Genomic DNA, 20245 nt, shown 5'->3' on the forward strand with positions numbered 1-20245 from the left:
CCCATTTAAAAATAAATCAAATTTATTTGAAAAAAAAAAGCTGGACAGCAATATGAAGGGCTCTTACGTACCAATTTATCTGGGTCACACTCTGGACTTGAGTGCTAATTTGGATGCTTCTCTCCATATTTCATCACTCCATCACTCCTGTGTGCGTTACTATACTTGTTGAGAGCTCAAGATGTTTTAGACATGGATCCTGACCTTGGAGAGAGGATATGAGTGTTTCTAATTTCAAAAGAATTATATCTCCAATAGATGGTATTCCATCCAATGTAATACTATGAACTGAACAACTACTGATATTTCTTTTGTGGACATGTCTGCCAGTAGATTTCAGACTTTAAGAAGTATTTTTTATGATAATCAAAGACAGTAGGGAAAATTAAAAATTGCTTTTTAACTACATACTTTTACCACAAATAATTTATTTTGATATGTAGACTGATTGCCCATGTAATTTTTTCTTTCAGAACATTGAAATAGGATTGGTCCATGTGTAAACACATCCTTCAGCTGTCGTATGTAAAGAAGTTGATCCAGAGGCCTGAGTTTGATTTCTATGTAAACACTGCCTTGCTAATATTAAACTACAAAGTCACAACATAAATCTGGCAGAGTTGCTTCTGTGTGTGCACACACAGGCACCCTGTATGTATCTGTATGTAATTTCTAGTCAAAGACTTATAGAGACAACAAAATTATTCATTCAAATTTCTCAGCCCTAAAATTTAATGTTACCAAACTTAACTGATGTTCGGTAATAATTTAAGAATAAGAAAATAAATCCCTATTATGTTTTCAAACACAAAAACATCAGAAGCTCCTTGAGTTCTTTCATTAGCATTTCCTTAAGTCAAATATTCATAGACTGGCTTTAAGTTGTAGAATCACAAGATAGAAGGGGACCTCAAAATTTGTTCATCCAGTCAGCCATCCAATGAGTAAATCCCTGCACAGCTTCCATACAAGTGCCCATCATGTATTTGAATCCACTTGGACAGGAACTCATTACTTCTTGGGGATAAGGCTGAGCAGCAGCATTGTCCAGAAAGCAATAAGACATTCTTTATGATTTGAGAAAGTAAGGAAGACAACGTATCAGAAGCTCATTTTGCCTAGGAACCGCCCTGCAAGAAGACCAGTGCAGCTTTACATCCTGCCACCCAGACTCCTTCTAACGAGAAGAGTGTACCCCCATACTCAGTAAAGCACATCTTTCTCCAACATGGCCGCACAGTGATTGTGTGGCCATGTCATTCACCAGTCCTGTCAGCTGCCTATTTCCTATAAAACCCTTTTGAAAACAAAATATCATCAGAATTTCAGTAGTCTTCCAGTGATATTCACAAGTGCCATGGTCCTGGCCAACCTTGCACAATACCAGGCCTTTGTAAGTGCGGTCTCAAAGGTCTTCAGTAAAAACCGCAGTCAACTCTAAATCGTGTTTAATTAAGTAAACTGAACTTTGGTTTTCTAATTGTTATATACTTTGAAGAAATTGCTATCCCTTGGAAACCAGGTATTCCATTATCCTAATATTAAGTAATTCAACCCAGTTATTAATCCAAAGTCTTTTTATCCTCATCCTCTTTGTTTCAGTTTGACTGTATTTAAGTGAAGAGATTTTAGCTATTCTTTTTTAAAATATGTCTTGCCTTTGCTTTCAATGTAATAACTGCCCAGGGCTATATTTTTTGCCACAGCTTTATTTTCAAGAGGGAAAAAATACTTTTTGCCAAGTATATTTTCCCAAGATAGTATGGCTGTCATTTTTAATTAAAATAGTTCTCTAGTAAGTAACATGATTCTTGTGTTTTCTTCATTGTATTGAACATTTTCCAGGTTGAAACCTAATGAGCTTTTCTTTAAGTAATTGCTGATATATGTGGGTGCTTGGAGTGATTTTTTTTTTTTTTTCACTCCAAAGGGACTCTTTACCATGATGGTGCTTAAACATGAAAGCTGAATGAAGTATGATTGTTCCCCAGTTGAGTTATAAAATAAATGTCTTATAGGTCATAAACTATGGATTAAAAGTAGGAACATCTTGTCACTAAAAGAGATGTTGAATTCATTTGTTAAGATTGTTAAATAGTGTTTCTAAGCTACAAAGTATGAAAATCTAGTTATTGAACATTCTGAAAGCATCATCTTTTTAAAATATAGAAATTGCAGATACTGCCCAGAAACTGCAGACCTGCTTTAATGCATCAAATGTTCCAAAACTATCACACTTTGATTTCTTCCTAACACTAGTGTTAAATAAGAAAAAGTAGCCTTTGTTCCTCAATAATAATAGATTTCATTCATATAACTTCTGTACTCATATTCCTTCCAATTTAGAAAGTGATTATTCACCCATATGGCTAAGTAAAATATGTCCACAGTATTTATTTTGAAACTTTGGGCTTCCTGCAGTAGATTCCAGACACTGTATAGAACATATTTCCTTCCTGATCATTAGCTCCATATTTTTATTTAGATCGTAAGTTAATAATAAAATGATAGTTATCACTAAGGAAGGTGTAGATGAACCAATAGATGGTATGAAGAGCAGGAGCTTAGAGGACATAACACTCAGCCTTTTGAACTGTTACTTGCCATCACATCACAGAATGAAACACTACTAAACTTTGACCTAATTAATCTACCTTCTGAATAATCATTTATTCTCTGGTCCAGAGAAGAGGCAGCTGTTTCTTCCTGTGCTATTTTTAGTGGACCATTAGAACTGGTAGGAGTTGCATGAGTTCTTTTCAGAAATCTAGCAGCATTCCCTCCCACTTCCCAGCCAAAATCAGTAATAGTCCTCATTATTTGGTCTACTTTATAAAACAATAACAACAGAATTCCTAGATTCATTGAATCCCCCCATTTCCAGAACATTTCAAACTATAAAAATTGATAATGAGAAAATGACAATTTTTTTAAATGTTCAATTGGTAATAAATCAAAAGACCAACTCTTAATTTATAGAGAACCCTGAATTGGGAAGGACCCTAAATAAATCTGTTCTACATTCTCCCATCCCTTTTAGATTATAGAAGAGAAACGGTCCAGAAAGGTTGGATAGGTGAATCTTCAGGCTGAGTTCCTAATGTGCAGGCTGGCATTGGTTCTGCCCACTCTGGCCATCCTGGCCACCGAGAATCACTGAACAGGAGCAAATCTTGGAGTTTAAATGCCTTTTCAAACGTCATTTCCATGGTGCTTTCAAATTATCACCAAAAAGAGAATGAAAACACCCTTAACTCTGAATTTTACCTGGTATTAAAGAGAATATTCTTGGGCTTCACACCAGTTTGGTCACGTCCAATTATTGATCAGGTAACCTCATATTCTGAGTAGGCGTCAGAGTGCTGGGCAAACTGAGATAGTCAAGAGAGGAGGTTCCAAGGTCACATATAGAACTTGGGTGGGTAGTCAGCCAGGCATGGTGACATGCACCTGTAATCCGAGCCACTACTTGGGAGGCTGAAACAGGATGATCCAGAATGGGAGCCCAGCCTGAGCAGCATAGCAAGACCCTGTATCAGAATAGAAAAAAAAAGAGGGCTGGGGATATAGCTCAGTTGGTAGAGTGCTTGCCTCACATGCACAAGGCCCTGGGTTCAATCGCTAGCACCATAAAAAAAAAAAAAGAAGAAGAAGAAGAACTTGAATAGTCCATCATCAGTCAGAGTAGAAATTCTCAGCAAAAGGAAGGTCCCATAATCATGGGCTCCCTTGGCAGACAGCCTGCAAGTGCAAGGAAGGTGATGGCACATGGAGAAAATTTGAAACAAAGATGTCCAGGAAGACCAGGCAAGGTCCCTCCAATTCTTTATGCTTTCTGAGTCTGTCTGTTGTCCTGCAGCTTATGACTTGAGGCTCTTTTGTCTCAGAGCTGCTGCTGACACTAACTAGGTTGAAGATTTAGCAGAGTTACAGGTGAATAAGTATGTTCCTGGGACATGTAAGTCAGCTGTGGAATATATGACTCCAGTGACTTTCTGGGGTAAATCTCTTTGATAGTATGAAAGACCTAATTCTTTGTCAGACACTGAAGAAACATACAGAATGACAAGGGTGACAGGGGCCACTGCCCTAACTGCCACTTCTGCCTCAGAACAATACACCCATTTCTTTTTATGTAACTTGTTCCCTTTTACTAACTTCTCTAACAGAAGGAACCATCCTTTATGTCCCTTATGGGCAATTCTCAGTCAGCATTTCTGAATTGTAAGCCTATTTATTTTCTATAGAAATGCCTTTCCCGGGACCATAGGACTGTATAGCCACATTGTATCAGTAATCCTCTCAACATACCCAGAAAGTAGTAAAATTACCTAGAAAAAGAAAAAAACACATTGAAATGCAAATGTAATTCTGTAAATGGATCTCTGGAAATTGATAGAGCTTTTCAACGGTGCTATGATCCACCTTTGTGCCTGCAAAAATCACAGAAACCCAGGCTAGCACTTTTGTTCTCTAAAGACACTAAAGATCTATTACTCATGTCCTTCATTTGAGGAAAAATTTCTACAGCAGGAGTGAGCCCCTTCAAATCTATTGTGTCATTTGGGACCACACTGTGTACATTGTGGTATAGCCCCCAACATCAGTTTCATACAACTGCCTCTAGGAGGCTTTCTTCCCAGACCACCTGAGCATCCTCTCACCTCTGCTGCTGAAACATGAAGTAGTGACACCCTCTTACCACCCACCTGAGCCGAAGTGAGCTTTCCCATGCCTGATGAGGATTACACATCTGCTATGTGTAGGAATTCCCTCAGAGCACCAGGGTGAGTGAGGCAGGATCCACCATGCTGGCTGGGCCAACAGGACTACTTTCTGCCCAGGAGTCCAGCCAGTGGGGGATGCATCCAGCAGACCTAATGGGCCAGGTAGAAGGAAGCCATGCTCCATGCCTATAAGCTAGGAACTGTACTGCACGTTCAGTGACTCAGGGGCCACTGGATATGTTTCAGGAACCTCTGCTGAGCTGTGAATGAGTATATACAACCATTACTTATTTTTCCTCAGAATTTATCCAGAGGAAAGAATTTTACTGTAATTGAAGATAGTACTTTTGTCTTACTCTTATGATAATTGTCTTCCCATTGTTTCAATTTCATTTCAGTTGTATAATTTATTGTGGCATCATGGTCCTAGTAGAAAGCTTGAGCAATTAGCCTGAAGCCACAAATGGCAGACATTTTTGATAGCACTGCTCTCTCCCCACTACTATCCCCTCGACTCTCATTTCTGTTAGCAGCACTATATTTTCACACATATGCAAGCTATTGGCTCTTCTTCAACACTAGCCTCAGCTTACATCAGGCTCCAGATTCTCACTAAGCACTCCTTCTCCTCTTGAGCCTTCCCCTCACCTCCTTACTTTTTCCAGTCCTCATCACCTCCCTAACTACTGTTTAGGAACATAGGTCCTGCCCCTCCTGGGCTATTAGCCTCACCATTATCCCAGGAGTAACACCTCTGCTGGCATTTGAAATCTCCCCACCCACTAGTCCCATCTACAGTCCCTGTGCCCACCTTCCAGACTTGTCCCCTCCTTAAGCCTCCCATTCCTGCTCCTCCACCAGAGATATGATCCGCCTCAAAGGGCTCTCCCACTCCACCCTGCTTCTTTGAGATCTCTTTCCTTCAACTCAGACATGGTGGTCTACCAAACAGAAGCTCCCATACTTTGAAAATTGTCCAGGATGAGGAAGCACAGTGTAATGAGTGTGGGATTTGGACCCCACAGGAGAAAGCTGGGCCTCCTCTCTGAGGGCCCCTGCCTGCTCCTAGCATATACCTCCATTATTTCCTAGACATTCTCCAGCTAAAAACTTGAGATCTGACAAAATCACATCTCCTATTCTCTTTGTAGTACCTGCTCCTTTGTGTTTTCGTGAGGAGCTATGTAGCCTACCTGGCCCACGCAGGACATTCAGACCTTGTGTGTGTTTGTCATAAGGCTTTGAGAGCAGGTGCCTCACCTCTGTCTTGTTCAGAGGCTGGCATCAAACAAGCAAGGATCTTTACCAGCTCTGTCCAACCGAAGTATAATGTAACATATGTAATTCTAAATTTTCTAGTAGCCACAATAAGAAAGAAAGGAGGGAGTGAAATTAACTTTAGTAATATATTTAATTTGGCCCAGTAGTTCAAAAGAATGATGTCAACTTCTAGTCAATATAAAAATTAGTAACAAGATACTTTTTAATGTAAAACATGTTGCATCTTCATATGTGTATTTTATACAACTCAATTTGTATAATTAATGTGCTCAATAGACACATGTGGCTGATGGTTGCCATATTGGATGGCACAGATCTATACAAGTCAAATATTCCTTATCTAAAATGCTTGGGGTGGAAAGTACTTCAGATTTCAGAGTTTTTCAAGATTTTGAATATTTTCATAGACTTTACTGGCTGAGCATCCATAATCTGAAATTGAATTTTAGAGCACTTCATATTTTTAGATTACAGATGCTCAATCTGTATGGTGCCTTGTTAGAGGTAACATAAATCTAAAAGATATAAGGTGTGTAGATTTAAGGCTACACAGGGAAGCAGGTAGCTATGTTGTAACAGGATATAGGTATCATAACATATTGACATTATTCTTCCCCCACCAAAAAAAAGTCACAAGTTACAAAGGTTTATAAAGTCTCCACCTGATATAAGGGGAGAACTTCAGGGGCAGCAACAAAGAGAAGAAATAAGGGATGCATTTTTGCTAGATCCTGTGATTGCCAAAGATTGTCTAGGAAATAGTGGAGGCCCATGCTAGGAGCAGACAAGGGCCCTTAGAGCAGAAGCCCAGCTTCCTATCTTGTTATTAACAGTGTGGGTTTGGGCTGAGGTTGTAGCTCAGTAGTAGAGCGCTTGCCTCACATGCATGAGGCACTAGGTTCGAGCCTCAGCACTACATATAGATAGATAGATAGATAGATAGATAGATAGATAGATAGATAGATATTGTGTCCATCTACAGCTAAAAAAATATTAAGAAAAAAAAAAGAAAACAGTGTGGGTTTACTAGATGCCCATACACCCTGATCCTCAAATGTATTCTGAAGCCCTGATACTACTAATTTTGTGATATTAATATTTCTACCCCTATTTTTTAAGATTGCTTCTAATCTTGGGTATGTATAACACCAGCATGTTCCACAAACCCAAGGATGCCAAGTTGCTAGGAGAGGATCAGCATCCATACCAGGCAGAACTGGAGCATTGTCGTTGTGGCTGACATTATCCTAGGATGGTGGGGCCAGGTCCTTCCTATCTGTTATCTCTTTTAATATTCTTCGTACCCCTGGGCTGGGGATGTGGCTCACGTGGTAGCACGCTCGCCTAGCATGCATGAGGCACTGGGTTTGATTCTCAGCACCACATAAATATAAAATAAAGATATTGTGTCCACCTAAAAAAAAATAAAATAAAAAATAAATATTTTAAAAAAATATTCTTCATACCCCTAAGGCTGGGTTAGTGTTGTGGTTCAAATATAAGGTGTCCCCCAGAAGCTCACGTGAGATAATACAAGAGGTTTGGGAGGTGAAATGATTGGATTATGATACCCTTAACACAATCAGTAAACTCATCCCCTGATAGTAATCTAACTGGGTAGTAACTGAAGGCAGGTAGGTTATGGCTGGAGAAGGCATATCCCTGGAGGCATGCCTTTGGGGTTTATATTTTGTCCTTGTTGAGCAGAACTCTCTCTGCTTCCTGATCATGTCCTGAGCCACTGTCCTCTACCACACTCTTCTGCCATGATGTTCTACCTCACCTCAAGCCCCAAGGAATGAATTTGACCATCTGTGGACTGAGACCTCTGAAACTGTGAGCCCCCAAATAAAGTTTTCCTCTTCTAATTGTTCTTATCAGGTCTTTTGGTCATAGCAGTTTAAAAAAAAAAAAAAAAAAAAAAACTAAAACAGGTAGTTTTACTTACCTTGTAAGCATCTTGTGAAGGAGCATGACTGAAACGAAGACATCAAGAATAGACAGATTGCAGCTGAGCTGACTCATGAAAGGCAATGAAAGGATGTTTCTAGTGATATTTGAGCACACTGATACTCTTGGATTTTTTTTTTTTTTTTTGCAATGTCTACAAACATTTGTTTTTTAATTAGGAAATGGGGCATAAATCAAATGCTATATATAAATGAATGGTTTAAGATTGTCTTTTATATCAGAAAGAAAACAAGTATGTCAGCTATTGTGTATTTATACTATCAGAGAAATCACACTTTACAAATTTTATTTGATTGGTTTTTAATGTCCTTTAAGAAATGCACTTTTCAAATAGTTGCTATTATTTTAATTAATCAGTAAAGCCAGCTTCTAATTTGACTATATAATTATCAGTTGGCCATTAGAATAGCAATAAAGCTAGTTTTAAACATGAGCTCTTTCAAAATTCTGCAGCGTAGGATTTATGTGAAATGGTATTTTAATTACTTTATTCATTCTTTGTGGGAAAAATGAACTTTCATCTCTTGTGGCAGAACTTCATTGTGCTTATTGGTTACTCGTAATTATGTGTGCTTTTTCTTGTGATAGAGAGTAAGCAGTGTTTTCTACAATAATATGCATGAAATTCCTAATGTTTTCTAAATTAGTTTGTGTATGTGTGTGTGTGTGTGTATATATATATATATATATATATATATATATATATATATATATATATATTCTTAGTCCTCTCAACAAATAGCTAATTGCTTTGAAATAAATAAAACCTCAAGTCTTCTAAACCAAACTATAGTTTATTTTTAACTTTTTCTTCAGTAACTAGAAGTAATCAAGTGTGCCACTTAATATTTTTGAAGCAAATTTTGCATTAGGATATCAGAGCCAGAGGTTTATCATGTTGATGGAGAATGCTAATCCCACAGCTCTCCATTTTCTCATAAATCTTGCTACATTTGAGAGTTGGCATATTTTCTATTCATTACTTATGGCCCTAGCAAGATTCTTCCTGACCCATTAAATGAACCCCTAGACAAACTAAATGGAGAGGACATTGTTTCATTACTATTTTAGTGAGGTGGTGCACACACAGGTATTATTAACTGGTCTTAAGACTGGTGCTTCTTACTTTGAGTTGCAAAGCCAAATAATCATCTCATATCTAAGATTTTTATGTTTAATTGAACATTTCATGCCCAGTATTTGTTGATCAGAACTTGTTGCTTTGGATTTTCATAACCTTATTTTAGAAATAGAAATGGGGGAGGGGAGCAATGTATTCAGTTTCTTTGATGTAAGAAATAGCTAGTTAAAACAATACCATATGTCATCATTCTGTATTACGTATAAAGTGCAAGGTTAGAGGATAATATGACGCATGACACAGGATGACGAAACTGCTTTTATGTGGGTCCTTTGAATGCCAAGTACTTAGCAAAAATGGAATATTTGCATTTTTCTGGTCAGGAATAACTTTCAACTTTTTTCTTTGGTTGTTTTTTTTTTTTTTTTAATTGCAGAAATGAAAACTGTATTTCAGTGGCAGACGTGTTTTATGATCAATAAGTCATCTAGTTGACCAGATGATAAGCCTAATCAATTAGCAAGGGTTTCATGTTTTTAAACAACACTGTTTCTTTCTCTTCTGCTGTTTGGGGAATGGGGATTCTGGCATGTTGTAATAAGCCTTAGCTCTGATTCTGGGAGATGAAGCAGCTATGGGATTCTCCTATCCCTATAGCTGAGATGGTGGTCTCAGTGGGAAAGGCAAGTACAACTATGCCAACTATCCATTAAAGATCCAGAACATTGTTTTGACCCTCTCCCTGGAGTTACAGACCTTAAAGACACTCCTGAAAACTCATTTTTAAGAAAAGGTACAAAGGGGAGATAATATAATACCTGTGAGCTAAGTCTGACAGAATGTAAAGTGAATACATCAACAGATATTTTTGAGCACCTTCTATGTGTCCTGCATATGTATAATAGAACATAAAGGAGGAACTGATAACCAGGTAGATCCTTATTATACTCGCCTAATGAAATTTTAATTTAAATTAAGTTTAGAAATATAAGTGCTCATCATCCTTATAAAAAATTAACATGTAGAATTTCAATCCTACAAAACAATCAAACAGGAAAGTTAATTCATTTGGAGCATCTTGAATCTAAGGTATTATATGTAAATTACAGGGCCTAACACAGAATAAAGCCATAGTAAATGGTGCCACTTTTATTTATATTGATTTATGAATGTTTATTCTGTGACTAATATCAAGTTTACACAATGGCTAATAGTAAACTGTGTAGAATGACATATAACTGTACTAATCATTCTGAACTCCTGGAAAGAAGAAGCAGCAAAACAAACTAGTCCCAACACAGAAAATCAAAGGAATTCTCAAATGTGGGAAATATCCTCTTGCAGAAGAAGGTCTTAAAAGTAGTCAGGAATGAAGATAGAAACAATAAAAACAAATTGTCCTGCCAGTGGTCAGAGAATTTCTCAGCATGGACCCCAGAATCCAACACAAAGACAGACTACTGCTCTTCTTAGTTATAATGTCACCTAGGTTTGTGACATAGGCTGTTTAATTTTTTTGTAGCGATACATAATTGGCCCTCTGTATCTGCAGATTCTGCATCCAGAGAGGCAACAAACTATGGATCAAAAATATTTAGGAAACCAATATATAAAAACCAATAAAAATTCAAATAAAGCAATAAAAAATGCAAATAGAAAATATAACAACTCTTAGCATAGCATTTGCATTGTATTGGGTATTGTAAGGCATCTAGAAGTGACTTAATGTATATGGGAGAGGGCACAGATTATATAGAAATTCTGTACTTTCCATTTTATCTAAGGGACTGTAGCATCTGTACATTTTGATATCTGCAGGGAGCCTGGAACCAATTTCCCCTGGATAATGAGGGGCAACTATATCCTTATAGCCTCTAATATTATGGGCTTTACTTTCCATAAACCTTGCCTTGCAGTTAACTTGACTGGAATGCATTTATTCTGTGAAGCAGAACATAACTTATTGGAAAACGAAGCTGGCTTCTATGAGTTGAATTTTGTGAAGGGAGGAATTTGAAAGGCTTTGATAGAAAAAGAATTGCATCAATGGCATTAGAAACCACATGTTATAAAATTGTCAGCAGGAAATGTTGGGAAATGACACTTTCCCCATCGATGGTGTGGGCCACATGCTGTCACTGTGGCTGGCTCATGCCTTCTTATAGTCCCCATTGGTACCCTGAGTTGAGTACACTTGGCCTCTTTAGCAGAAAATATTAAAGCCAGATTTATGGCTACCCTGCTAGTCCTCTCCCCACTTTTCTTTTCTCCCTTCTAAATCTCCTGACCCCACCCCACTCACATCCCATCCCCACCCATCTTGAAGGAAGAACCAGGGTGGTCCTAACTAGAGACTGATGTCCTGACCCTGGTTATGATAGGATAGGAGAAAACCTTTCAGGGTGAGAGGAGACAAGGGAAACCAAATTAATGAGATACAGAAGTCAAAACCAAGTAAAAGAAGAGAAGAGTGAGCACAGGTGCAGAGCAGAATCCAGGGCCCAGGACAGAGCACATATATCAGCCACTGTTATTGACAATTACCTCCACAGCCTGGGACAAGCAAGGGAAGGGATGGTCCTCTCAGTGTATAATCAGGGTTCAGTTCTAGCCTTTTGCTTCCACCTCTCCTTCTTTCACAGAGGAAAAAGCTCCTATCTACTCTCTCATAGCCTCCTCCTATACAAAACTTCCAGAGAAGGCTGAGCAGGCAGTTTCCTGGCTGGCTGCGTGGGTCATGGTACGCTGGAGCAGCAGTTTTTGGTCTTGTCTATTGCCCAACACTCTAGATCAGTCACAAACCTGACACGCTTCCGTGGATATAGCAGATTTTGCCTGCTCCTTCCTCTGCACAGGGCCCCGAGTGTTTTAGTGTTGATAGTTCTGAAAGCACTGTGAAGACTTACAAGCAGCTTGCCAAGTGTATATCAGGAATACGGAACTCTGAGAGACTTTCGTGCACAGAACACCAGCTTCAACATCTCTCCTCCACCTCCTTCCCTCAGGAAAAAACATCAGTGTGAAAATGTCATTAAGAAAGATGTCATTTCAGACTTGCTCTAATTCCTATAAGCATAATTATTCAAAAATGTGCTATAACAATAATTTAACCCACCTCACAGTTGACGCAGAAATGAAGACCCTCTGATGTGCTTAGCAATTTAAATAACACTATATTTAAGTTCTCTTGTCCTGGAAATCTTGGTATGGATTACAATATGGATGATTTTTATTTACTGGTAGTTTCACCTCTCTAAAAAGGAATGACAGTTACTTGTGCTCCTAAAACACATAGTAATAAATCTCTCAAAGAGGAGATAAAAATGTTTAAACTTTATCTAAATAAGGAAGATGAAACAAATGTAACAACTCCTTGCTAGTAAGGTTACTGCAAGCAGTATATTTATAAAGCTTGAGTTTCCTGGTAGCAAAAGTAAAATAAAAAAGATGAAGACTGATGATGAGAAACATGCCAGTCTTCAGTCTTCCAAGAAAAAGGAATTTTTTCCAAGTCACATAGCTGCTGAATGTAAGGGCATTGCAATGAAGAACAGTTTTACAAAACCACAGGTGCATTATAAGATACTGCCAGAAACTCATGTGTGTTCACTCAACACTTATTAGAGGTCCATCCCCAGGCTGGCTGTAGATATGGGCTATAAATTAGGTTTGGGACAGACTGAATTCCTATCAATTAGGGCTAATATGTTTATTTTATTCCTAAAGCTGCAGAATCTCTAATGGTTTGATTTTTGAAAATTCATTTTAGGAGTTCTTTGGAATTTATCCTCATGTGATGCCGTCAAGATGACAATCATCAGAGATGCCCTCTCAACCTTAACAAACACTGTGATCGTTCCACATTCTGGGTGGAATAACTCTTCTTTTGATGATGATCATAAAATTAAATTTCAGACTTCACTAGTTCTGCGTAACACGACAGGTTGCCTGAGGTAAAGTCTTTATTTCTTCCTTCCAATTAATTCTGTGATTAAATTATGTGTGCCCTAGGTAAATCGATTGTAGGAGGACTTTGCTAATATCTAAATTCCAGTTTTGTTTCATGGTTGAGGCCACTGGACTTTCTTATTCCGTAAGAAAAACATTATGCTCACAGACTTGTGGACTTAAAGAAGTTGTCTTACAAATGACTCTTCTATGAATTATTCAGAAAGGCCCTTTCAGTCTGAGCTTACTACCAAAATTCTAGTGTTTTTCACTTTCATAGCATTTTTCTAGTTATCATGTTCCAATTGCTGGTGTGTTTGCAGCCTTGTTTTTGTTTAAATGCAAAATATGATAAAGCCTTTTGCTTTTAATTGGGGTAAAGATTTGTGTAACTTTTGAACAATCGTTGATTTTGAATTTTATAAATAATTGAAATAAGCCCACATACTATTTGTTTAAGTCTTTACCTTTAGCATTTAAAATCAATAAGCCTCTTTTAATTGTATGTAGTGAGACTCGTCATTTGCCATTAATACCCATCAGATCACATTCAGCCCTTTTCTCGGCCTAACAGTACCCCCAGGAACTTGAGACAGAAGTCTTGAGCAGAGTGGCAGGTTGTGACAGGGAGAATGGCCTCTGGCCTCAGGCAGCTTGACTTCCCACTCCATTTCTACATCTTTAGAATAGAGGTGACATATCCATCTCAGACTCCTGAAGGAAGTGTCAGAGAGTGAACCCTCAGCAAACGCTGCTCAACATTCAAACCATTCAAACAGCTTGAGGAGGGCCTGTGCTGCTGCTCCATAGCCTTCAGCATTGGGACAGGTGGCTATCAGCCCCTTTGGGGCAGGTGGGGAGAGACTTGGGGGAGGATCCCAGGTGAGTCACCTGACCTACTAGTCACCAGAGGGAGCAGCACCTAATCCTTCTAGCACTTGAATCTGGGGAGGTTTGATTCTTCTCAGCCAGCCCCAGGCAGGGCACACCGTTGGGCTCCCACATGGTTTAGGGCTGCAAACACTTGGACAATGTTATCTATGTGAAAAGACAGTCTAGGCCCCTGCCCTGATGGAACCATGGTCTACTGAGGAAGGCAGACAAGAAACCATCAGTAGGCATTATAAAAAAAAAAAAGAGGGTGATTAAAGGGTTATGGGATGTTATTTTGATGGTCATGAGGTGAAATTTAAGCCTACATCTGAAATACCATGGGAGTTACTCATTTGAGTAATTAGGAGTTAGGAAGACAAGTGTTATAGGCCAAAAAGGGGATTAATATAAAGGCTCTGGGGCAGGAAGGAGCTTACAGTGGTTGCTTGGTGAGCAAAGGACGGACTTGTTCCAGATCATGTCAAATTTTGTATTAGAGGAAGAATTTTGTATTTTATTCTAAGTACCATGAGAAGCCATGAGAGGATGTTCACACAGGAGGTGATATAACTGGTTCTGGCTACGATGAGGAAGACTGAGCATAAGCAGAGGTGAAGAGAGGAAGGTGAGACTGTTGCAGTGGTTCAGCAAATGATAAGAGTGACCTGGACCAGGGGCTAAAGAGAGGTAGCCAGAATGAGGTTATTTTGTTGAGAGCTGACAAGACATGCTAATGGATTAAATATAAGGGATGAGGAAATGGGAAGAAAGAAGGATAATACCTAGACCTTGTCTGGATCTACTGGAAACATGGAAGTGCTGTTCAGATGAGGGGAGGAGAAAAGAAAGGTTGGAGGGGTGAGCAGTTGGGAGTTTAGCCCATGTCCATTTTGAAAGTTGAATTAGCTATCCCTGTGATAATATTAAAAAAAAAAAAAAAAACCAGATACGTGAGTTGGGAGTTTTAGATAGGTCAGGGCCAAAGGTGGCCCTGGGTCATAGATTGTATTAAAGTCACAGAGCAGAAGAAAGCAAGAAGGAGGGTACAAAGATAATGAGTTAGGAAAGGGACCAGAGTAGAGCCTGGGAGGGAACCATGGGCAGAAGACACCTAGAGGGGAAGGCAGTAAGATAGAGATAAACCAGAAGGGTCCCAGAAGACCTTAAAGGAGGGGAAGAGTCAGCTGTTAAGTGCCTCAAAGAGGTGATGCAAGGTCAGAGCAGAAGAAGGACCACAGATGACATTGTCATTCTGGCCCTGGGAAAACAAAGATGAAAGGAAAAGGCATTCTAAATACCCCTTTTCTCATCCAAGTTTTGTTTAAATTCTTAATTTATCTAAGTTCAAAGTTAGCCTAAGCCTTTATTAATGGGACATAAAATAGATTCTTGTAATTTGCTATCAATATTTTTGTGTGTGCATAGTGCTAGGAATTGAGTCCAGGGCCTCATACATGCTAGGCAAGCACTCTACCACTGAGCTACATCCCCAGCCCTTTTTATTTTATTTTGAGGCAGGGTCTCACTAAGTTGATGAGGTTAACTGTGATCTTGCCTGAGCCTCCCAAGTAGCTGGGATACAGTCATGTGCCACTGCACTTGGCTTGGTATCAATTTTGGAAGGCAAATCAATATGAAAACAATTTCAATATGGATGAGATCCAAAATAATTTTCAGCATTTTTTATAATTGAAAAGATGAGAAAAGTTTTAACATAAGAAAATATCCATTTTTAACTTGACATTTTTGTACAAGAAATTATGTATTTCCTCTGTTGATTCAGTAAACATTTAACGACTACCTAGTGTATGCAAAAACAGTATAGTAGGCATGGGAATTGCAAGAGCCTACGGGCTTAGGAGGGGAGAGCAGGTCTAAAACTAAGTACCACTGTAATATGGATCAATTAACCCTTGTATGGGTGAGGTACTTTCTAATCACTCTACATGTAGCAATTCATTTTTTCCTCACAATGGTTCTTTGAGATAGTTATTTTTATTTTCCTCTTTTTACATATATGGAAGATAGTCCCCTTGTTATGATGTTAGGGGTGAGAAAGTGACCTGTCATGAGAGCAATAGTTAAAGTTCATATGCTGGTGTTTCCCCCTATTTGTTTGGATAATGGTGAAACAGCCATTGTCGAGCTTTGGGGATATTAAAATACAAGCTCCAGAATGTCTCCTTATGGCTGCCATGGTCCATTCTCTCTGATGATTAAGGTAAGGCTTTGTGCCTAATGAGTAAGTTGTTCCTCTCAGCAGCTCCCACGTCTCCACCCACTTAGGAACCTCAGCTCTGCTGGAGAGGAAGCACGGAAGCAAATGCGATCCTGTGAGGGGCTGGTGGACTCCTTGTTGTATGTGATCCATACGTGCGTGAACACATCTGATTACGACAGCAAGGTCAGTATCTGCCTAGCCACATGAGGGCACAGTGGCAGGTGACAACAGTTACTTAGTGCCACTATTTGCATGCCATGGATTCTTTCTGAAATTCTGAATTCATTCTTCCTAGCATGAGCCCATTATCACTACTCCTCCTGAAGTTAGTCTCTACATTAAAGATTGAGTCTGTCTAAAAATTACAAGTTGACAGGGAAAAGGACTCAACAACGTAAGAAAATAGCCCTAGAACAATGACCAGAGTGACCCTGTATAGTAAGGGACATAGCACAGGTCCTGGCCTACTCTCTGGTTCTCCTACGTTCACTCTCCAGCGGATGGTCCCTGCTACTTTTTCTTCCAATTCTATATGCCCTGCTGTTCAAAGCAGATCCACCTGTACCTGAGCATCTACTGAGCAAAAGTTCCTAGTCGAGGCACTACGATCCCCCATCCTCCTGCCCTCCTTGCCCCACTACAGTCATACCCTCACCCCAGCACCCATTTTTGGTGCACCACTTCATATTCTCTTCCTTCCCCGTCCTGCTGGTCCATCTTCCCAGACCCTCCCCTTCCCCTTCTGTTTCTCCATCCCTGCCCAAGTTTAGGGCATTCTGCTTGTCATTTGTCATCTGTGACAACCAACCAGGATCTGCTCCAGGGCCTAAGTAAGGAAGGTGGGAAGAAACAGGAAGGCAGAACTAAAAGTGTCAGGAATTCAGAGGTGCTTCACCTACATGGTGTCATGATGGCCTGGACTAGGAGTGGTCATTGGTAGGTCTTGGAGAGAAGAGATGAATCTGAAAAAGAAAAGAAATACGATGACTGGTAGGTTCAAGGAGAAGGTGGGGGAGAAGTTCAAGGTGACAGTCAGGTGTTTATTTGAGCCTATTGGACCAAAAGATCTGCAGTTGAAATTGAAAGGGTAAGCAGGTTGCAAGGGAAGCTTGCTAGGTAGACAGATGTGGAACTTGACTTTAGACACTCTTGAGTTAAAGTGACAGTTGGCCACCCAACAGACTTTAAGGGACAAAAGACCATGTACAGAAGGCAAAATGCCAACATAAAGAAATCACTGAATGTTCCCCAGAGAGAGGGGGAGGTGGAAGGTTGAGGCAGAGGGAGATGGGACAAGCAGGCAGGGATGGTTCCCCAGGCAGGCAGTAGGTAACACCTGCTGTCACATTGAGGATTTGCAGTGGTGATAGATGAGGATCTGGCATCTTGACTGGTCTGGCACTGCAGGAGCCAACACAGAAACACAAGCCAGGGCCTTATACATGTGAATCAGCATAAATTCCAGCCCTCAGTTGTACCCTCAGTACAACTCTGAACTGAGAGCCACCCTCAGGGGCTCTGCACCTGGCCATCTGGATATCCACGTGGAACCCTAAATCATAATTCTTTCTCTGGAGTGTTTCAGGTTTCCATAAATAGAAAAGTTCTTTCATATTTTCCATTTATTTCCTATCAGTAGCCTTCAGTACAGAAGCGTTTTGTGTGCTGTTTTTAATTATCCGCCCCACTGGATTTCAGACAGTGGAGAACTGCGTGTGCACCCTGAGGAACTTGTCCTATCGGCTGGAGCTGGAGGTCCCTCAGGCGCGGCTGCTCGGACTGAATGAGTTGGATGACCTACTAGGGAAAGAGTCTCCCAGCAAAGACTCTGAGCCAAGCTGCTGGGGGAAAAAGAAGAAAAAGAAAAAGAGAACTCCACAAGAGGATCAAGTTAGCATTTTATTTGATATGAAATTCCAAAGTTTTGTTGTTGTTGTTGTTGTTTGAGGTTTTTTTGTTGTTATTTTGTTTTGTACTGTTTTTATTCTTTTTCTTGAGAGTGAGAAGTCCATATTTAGCAAGGGACTGAACAAATGCTACATAGTAAAGCTCAGTTTAGCAAGGATGCATGTTTTCAGGTTTGGGAGATCATGTCCATTTTGCTTCAATTAACATGTACTGCTTGTCTTCCAGTGGGATGGAGTTGGTCCTATCCCAGGACTGTCGAAGTCCCCCAAAGGAGTTGAGATGCTATGGCATCCATCAGTGGTAAAACCATATCTGACTCTTCTGGCAGAAAGTTCCAACCCAGCCACCTTGGAAGGCTCTGCTGGATCTCTTCAAAACCTCTCTGCTGGCAACTGGAAGGTAGGATATCTTCCACTTTTCCACACTTGTTTCTGTCCTCATGGTCAGATCAGCCATCGTGGTGAAATAGACCTGCTTGTTTAGAGTTTGTGAAAGGGAGAGAAGAAAGAAAGAAGACAAGCAGTTGCTCTGGGGATCCAAAGATGAATATGACCATCTCTCAAGAATTTGAAGGTTTGCCTTCAGAAAAACATAGCTGTCAATAACGGGTAAAGTCCACAGGATCTGTGCTGTGGGATCTTGCAAGAGGGCATTCAGTGCAGCCTAGGAGAGAAGGGAGAGTGAGAAAAAGAGGCAAGCAAGGAGGTAGAGGTGGCTTCCTGAGGGACAATGCTGCCCATAGTGGATCTTTAAGGATAAGTAAAATTAAAGCAATGCACTGCAAATTGGTGCAACCATTCTAGAAAGCAATATGGAGATTCCTTTAAAAACTTGGAATGGAACCACCATTCAACCCAGCTATCCCACTCCTCAGTTTATACCCAAAGGACTTAAAATCTGTGTACTATAGTGATGCAGCCACATCAATGTTTATAGCAGCTCAATTCACAATAGCTAAACTGTGGAATCAACCTAGATGCCCTTCAATAGGTGAATGGATAAAGAAACTGTGAGATATATATATAACAAACTATTATCCAGCCTTAAAAGAGAATAAAATTATGGCATTTGCAGGTAAATGGATGGAGTTGGAGAATATCATGCTAAGTGAAGTAAGCCAATCTCCAAAAATGCAAGGCCTAATGTTCTCCCTGATAAGTGGATGCTGATCCATAATGGGGACAGGGTGGTGTGGGTGGGAAGAATGAAGGGACTTTGATTGGGCAAAGGGGAGGGAGGAGAAGGGAGAGGACATGGGGGTAGGAAAGATGTTGGAATGAGACAGACATCATTACCTTAGGTACATGTTTGATAGCACATATGGTATCTACAACGTATGCTACCAGAGAAATGAAAAGCTGTGTTCCATTTGTGTACAATGAACTGAAATGCATTCTGCTGTCATGTATAACTAATAAGAACAAATTTAAAAATCTATAGTGAAAAAAAGAATTAAAGCCATAGAATCTGAGATTGGGAGTATAGAAGGAGGAGTGATGCAGATAAAGGAGAAAATGGGGAAAAGGCCTGAAGGGAGTAGAGGACACCATGGGTGATATTGAAGTCTAGTCCCTGAGGCAAAGGGAATAGAATGTGGAATGGGACATGTGGCAGCCCAATACCACATCAGGTCTGAAGGTCCAGATTCAGGAGCTGGAACCTGACCTACAGACAAAAAGGGCCCTGAAAATGTTTAAGCTGATGTGGACACTGTTGTACCACACAAGTCAGAAGGTCGACTCAAGAAAGAGAAAAGTAGAGAGGTTGGGATTCCCTTTGGGAGTCAGTATGGCATCCCAGTGAGAAATGATGAGCTTGGTCCAGAGAGACTCTCTGATACTGTGGCTCGTCTCTCAGATACTTACAGAGCATACAGATCTAGAGTTTCCATGTCTCCTTATGCATGCATGACTTTATGAAAATTGAAAGTGGTTTCCTATTGTTAACCATCATAAGCAAGTTCATGAAACTTTCTAAATGTCATCTAAAAACTTCCTGACAAGTGTATTTTAATAGAATTATTATAATGCTTATTTTTACTACTTTATCACCATCACCACCCAAAATGAAACTCTTTTAGCTAGTGGATTATCCATGATAGTAAAACACATTGACAGACACAGGTGACTGTTATACTGAATATACACAAATATTTATGGTCTAATTCGAACTCAGCCAATGTGGATATTTAATTGTTGCTCCTAATTAGAGTGTTAATGACTTAGTGTTGAACAC

At 39.7% G+C, this 20245-nt stretch overlaps 1 protein-coding gene across 3 annotated transcripts in view; it reads left to right on the plus strand.

Moving 5' to 3' along the window:
* The window catches only part of LOC124105151 (plakophilin-4), a 99592-nt gene that overhangs the window by 63881 nt on the left and 15466 nt on the right, over window positions 1–20245 (plus strand). For all 3 annotated transcript variants that reach the window (XM_058584923.1, XM_058584922.1, XM_058584921.1), the window contains exons 9-12: window positions 12830–13013; window positions 16168–16285; window positions 17801–17992; window positions 18236–18409. In XM_058584923.1, coding sequence (XP_058440906.1) covers window positions 12830–13013; window positions 16168–16285; window positions 17801–17992; window positions 18236–18409 — 668 coding nt within the window. The remainder of the gene's footprint in view (window positions 1–12829; window positions 13014–16167; window positions 16286–17800; window positions 17993–18235; window positions 18410–20245) is intronic.

This window comes from Marmota monax, unplaced genomic scaffold (genome assembly GCF_021218885.2).
Source record: "Marmota monax isolate L192 unplaced genomic scaffold, Marmota_monax_Labrador192_F-V1.1 WCK01_AAM20220418_F8-fsc00129, whole genome shotgun sequence".
Classification (NCBI taxonomy): Eukaryota; Metazoa; Chordata; class Mammalia; order Rodentia; family Sciuridae; genus Marmota; species Marmota monax.